At 41.2% G+C, this 5,395-nt stretch overlaps 1 protein-coding gene across 10 annotated transcripts in view; it reads left to right on the top strand.

The window, feature by feature from the left end:
- Positions 1-5,395, top strand: part of LOC102670988 (thyrotroph embryonic factor-like) — a 68,827-nt gene that overhangs the window by 20,608 nt on the left and 42,824 nt on the right. For 2 of the 10 annotated variants that reach the window (XM_031510678.1, XM_031510677.1), the window contains exon 1: positions 2,048-2,515. The exons of 6 other annotated variants lie outside the window; for them this stretch is intronic. In XM_031510678.1, the coding sequence (XP_031366538.1) occupies positions 2,224-2,515 (292 nt within the window). In that variant the 5' untranslated portion in view covers positions 2,048-2,223. Of the gene's footprint in view, positions 1-2,047; positions 2,516-5,395 lie in introns of those variants that run through there. 2 more of the 10 variants (XM_006616135.2, XM_006616134.2) reach the window with 1 other exon arrangement.

The raw sequence follows: 5,395 nt of genomic DNA, 5'->3' as shown, positions 1-5,395 counted from the left end.
AAAAAAAAAAAAAAATACTAAAAATATTCATCTTTAACACGAAGACTTTTAATCCAAAAAAAAAAAAAACGTGCACAATTTCAAGTAAAAAACGAAAAACGAAATCTCCACGTTTCGAAAGGGATGAAATCGACGAATCAACCGATGATCCAACGAGATACTCTCGATCAAAAAGAAAAAAAAAAAAAAAACAAGGATGAAACCAAAAAAAAAAAAAAAAAAAGATTCGCGAAGAAGGAAGTGAGAACGGAATCGTACAACACGGTGCGCGTGTAACTCTCCAATATAGTAACGAGTAAGAGGGAGAGAGAGAATAGCCAGAGGGTGCGTGGTGGGAGGTGGGGGCGGGTAAAAGCGGATGTTTGGTGAACGCGAAGGAGACGACGGGTATGAACGGGTTGGAGGTGGGAACAGACAACGCGGACTTACCTACACACGACTCACTTCCATGTATAGCGTATTCGTAACACGCGAGAGAAACGTCTCCGTACTGGAGGGACGGGTTGCGGGAGAAAGGGAACGATGCAGAGAGAGAAAGAGAGAGAGAGAGAGAGAGAGAAGGAGAGGAAGAGAGACACGGATAGCGCGGTGGAACGGTGGAACGTTGGCGAGTGGCAGTGTCTTTCCGGACGCCGCAGCTTCGAGTCACGCACGCACGGTTTCTCCCACTCTTTCCCTCTCTTTTTCTTTCTCTCTCTTTTTTTATCCATTCCTGTCTACCTATCCGTCTATCCATCCACCTATCCATCTTCTCTCTCTCTCTCTCTTTCTCTCCTTCAACCACCTTACCCCCCCTTCTCATCCCCTTTTGATACTTTTATATATATTTTACACAAGAGTATTCGCGCGTATACTCTTTCTCTTTCTCTTCTCTTCTCAACTCGTCGGAATCTCCTTCTCTTTCTCTCTCTCTCTCTCTGTCTCTCTTTCAATACGTATATATATATATATATATACATATATATACATATATATATATATATTTCCCTGGATGGTTCTACTCTGCCCTTCCTCGTGCTGTCTCTCCTAGTCGGAACTCCGGTTTCAGGACGACGTCGAGGCGCGTGATCGTCTCTCCCCCACCGTTAGGAAACGCGGCCAGGGAACCAATCGGAGCCGCGCTTCCGGCTACGGTGACGGCCCAATGGGCGAACACCGGCCACGGATAGACGCTGACGATCGCTGATTTTGACAGTCGACACACGACTACGATAGTAGTACACCGTAGTGCCGCCTTGCCGCTCGCTGGCTTCCATTCTTCTCCCGGCCGCCTGGCTCGGAGAGGAAACGCAACTTTCGACGAATCGGTTCGAATCGGTTCGGCAAAGCTCCGCGTTTTTTTTCTTTTTTTCCCTTTTTTTTTTTTTAAACTCGGTTCGTCCGCCCGTCCGTCTGTGAAAAATTCATGTTTCTTTCGGGACTCGCACGCGCACGAACGGAGGAGGAGGACAGGAGGATTTTTAATCTCGGTGTGGTTCGATAGGCTCGATCATCGATTTCTTCGTATTCACCGTTGCACTCGTGCATTCGATTAATCGCTGGTGGACGGTTTAAGTTTTGTCAAAGGGGGAGAGAGAGAGAGGAAGAAGGAAGAGGGTGGCACGAATCACCGAGACCCGGTCACGTGGCCGCCGATGATTGTTTACAGGGATTGACGGTGATCTCGATGAAGGCAATCCCGGAGAAGAGGGATTCGTTCGTTTGTCGATCGATTGTATATTCCGGAACTAGTGGTCGAGAAACGAGTCGTTCGCCGATTCGTAATATAAAAGGATCTTCGTAAAGTTAAGCTGGAGGAGGATCGATCAAATCCGGCTCATCCTCTGTCCGATTCTCTCCCTCTCTTCCCGGATTCTCTGTGACAAGTGACGAAAGACTAAGGGCGGATAATAAATTAAAATTAAAATTACGAGCGCAGATGCGGAGACAGGTCGAGACAGTGATCGAGGAGCCTCGGTAGTGCGCCTCCTTTCTTTATCTCAGTTGTCAGTCAGACCGACTACAGTGTTGCTACGATCGAAAATCGAGCCCCGTTCGTTATTAAACCTGGACCCACGTATAACTTGAAAAACTCGTCGAGAGTAAAAATTGAAAGGTGTCTCCAGGGAGGAAATTTCGCCGAAATTTTCGAGGAGCGAGTGAGTGAAAAGTAGATCCCTGGAACTGGTGGAAGAGGGGAAGGGAAGAGGTGTACTTAAATGCTCGCGTGAAACCGGAAACCGGATGAGCTGCGCTATGGAGTACCAGCAATTGGCGCCACCGCCGGTACCGGGCGTGCTGCACCAAGCGCATCATCAACAGCATCAACAGCAGCCGGTGCAACCGCCCCATCCTCACATCGTGGTCGCGCCTGCGCACCAGCAACAACCCCAACAACCACCGCCACCACCGTTACCGCCCACCTCGCACGGCCATCAGGTGCACGCGCCACTTCCGCCCATCCACGAGGACAGCACCAGCTCGCGTTGGAGCCAATACCAGCATCTCTGGAGGCAGCACCACGTCTACGTCAATGGTACGAGTTTATCGCGCGTATTTCTTGTAATTGGTTGATAGGTTTTTACGAAATTTTCCATTTCTCCGGGTTTTAAGGATCGTAGATTCTTCTATATACAAATTAGAATTTTGTCGAATCTTCGTAGATTTTTAATTATTTGACAGGTTGTTTTTAGAATCGTTGTTAGGATTTCGTAGGTTTTCATTTCTCGATTCTATATCGTGGTGTTAACCACAATGACGAATGTTTATTCTCAATCGAGTGAAAAAAAAAAAAAGAAGAAAAAAGAACACAATTATTGGACTTCCTATTTTGTAGCATATTTTCCACATCACGTTTTACGATGGAAATAACTTTATTTGCGTTGGTAATAGTTAGCTGATTAGGCGTAGGCTGGTTGTGACATGTCCGCCTGAAAAAGCGCATTGTTGTTACGTGTGCGATGGAAACAGTGGTGTTTCAAGTGGCGGTTTAAAGAAATGTAATAAAAAGGATAAAGGAAAAAAAAAAAGAAAAATAGGAAAAAAAAAAAAAAAGGAAGAGCAAAGTCACGTACGTAGGTTTCGACACGTGACAGACACAGAACTGGTTTCCGCCGTGTTTCTTTTTTGCCACTTGGCTTAAAATCGTTTTGGAGTAAAAATTACTGCATCGTATTTGTGTGCCCGCGTCATCCATTCCATTAAAACAACTTAACAATGAAGTATGAATATTAAAAAACCGCGTTTTTTTCCGTGTTCAATTCCGTGTCTTCTAACTTCTTAGAAAAAAAAAAATTAAAGAAAAGAAAAAATTGTTATAAATCAGGAGGAAGAGAGATTATTTACGATGTTCGAATAACGAAAATGGGATTTTTTTCTAGAATTTTTACTCTTTGTCGAATATATTTATTATTAGGAATTGTTGGACCAACAATGTGATAGAGAGAGAGAGAAAAAAAGAAAGATAGAGAGGATTTTTTTTTGTTTGGAAAATTTGAAAAAGTCAGATTGGAAAGTTGAAAAGTATGTGGAGCGAGTTTGTGATAAAAGGAGAGAGTAATACAAGTGGAGTAGAAACGCCCACCTGTTGCTTACATCAGGTTGCCTACATTTTATCCGCAATTATCGCGACGTGATCAACAGGCTTAGATCATACTCGAGTAAAGACTTTCTCTCTTAATCTTTTTCCTCGATTTGATCCGACATCGACTTATCAAACTAAACGAGCTCGATATTTTCTCCTCGATATGTCATCGACTTTGGAAAATTGTTAACCTCGGCTTCTCAGATGCTAGACGTGAGATGTACTATTCTGGAAGGATAATGATTTATAAAATAGAGTTTAAGATAACGTTTAGATGCGTTTATTCGCGTTTCGAAATTCGAAATTCGAATTAATACTAGAGATGAGAAAGAAAGAGAAAGAGAATGGTACGACAAAATCTTCCGATCTGAGAAAATTGAGCAAAAATTAAATTGTAATTTTAAATTCTTGATATGCTTGATGGATTTCCAATTACAACAATTGCAACCAATTATCCCGTGTTTTGCTATTATTCTAACAAAATCCTCTAATAATTCTCACCAATCAAATTTCGTTCAACTTGAAATTCTATATCCTCCTGGATAGAGACTAACTCGAAAAATTGCCAATACGAAGTTTCATTCGTAACAGCGAAGGAATCTCAATTCCGAGAAATCGTCATCGATAAGAATTAATATAAAAAAATAGCGTTTGTTTACAGTGAAATATTTTCATAATTAGAAATACCTATCGTTGCCTTTAAAGTATTAAAAGATTCAGCTTCGAGTCTGGGTATATTAGAATAAATCAGAAAATTGTTATTCGAATAAGTAATTTATTCATAGGCTCGAAGTGTAAGCGCAAGTCCCCCCATCGAATGTATTTGAATTTTCTATTTTCGTCCCGTTTCAGTTCTATTTAAGTTTACGTATCGTACACACTGTCGCGAAAGTTGGTAGTTATTAACCAACCGTCGATTCGAGTTAACGGGTTCGAAGATGGAGCGTGAATGAATCATACGTATGCGAACGTGTGAATCCACCTATGCACCTATCCTACTTGCGACGGAATCGACTCAAGGCTATTAACATTTGCATCCTCCCACGTTTTCCCACTTGTTTGCCCTCTCCGTTTGCTGCACTCGTCTTTTTTCCTCTCGCGCGTCGAAACAGACGAGAATTAAATATCCTTTGACGGAAAATGAAAAAAACGTTCCCAAGTTCTTTTTTTTTTCTTTTTTTTTTTTGAAGTGAAAACGAGGAATCGTTGGAATTGATATTCTATTTTGAAGACAAATTTTTTTCTATCGTAGAAGAGAATGTTTGGAAGGGAATGTTTCGTCTTTCTTTTTAATTTAAATTATCAATACTGAAAATATTTGATAAATATTTATAAATTTTAGAAAACTTAAAGGATCTTGAAGTTTTTGGAAATATAAATCACGGAAATCGGGATGGAGAAAAATATATTATAAGTCGCGATTACTTTTCTTCCTTAAGAAGAAATAAACGAAGAGACGTTTTTTTCCATAAAGGGGAAAAAAAAATGTTCCATACTCTAACGTGATTTAATAGAAGCAGAGAGATCTTGCAAACGTAGAATATCTCGAGAAAATGTTCGAATATATTAAAAAAAATTGGAATAGAAAAAAAGAACGACACATTTTCTTAGAATTAGAAGAAATAATCGAAGAAACTTGCTTATTGAACTTGTGCCTGCCCACGATACTACGACATATTTCGAGGCCTATTAAACTCGGCCAAGCGAGATGCGCGCGTTAGCTTCTTGAAGCAGTTAACGCGTTAAAAATAACAGAGGTCTAAAAGTTCTTCCAGCCTTGTTGTTGCCAATTGCACGATTGCCATTTCACACCGACCATCTCCTTTCACGCGA

This window comes from Apis dorsata, unplaced genomic scaffold (genome assembly GCF_000469605.1).
Source record: "Apis dorsata unplaced genomic scaffold, Apis dorsata 1.3 scaffold_251, whole genome shotgun sequence".
In the NCBI taxonomy this organism is placed as follows: Eukaryota; Metazoa; Arthropoda; class Insecta; order Hymenoptera; family Apidae; genus Apis; species Apis dorsata.
Note: the sequence above shows the minus strand (reverse complement) of the source record. Positions and strands in the feature narration are given on the sequence as shown.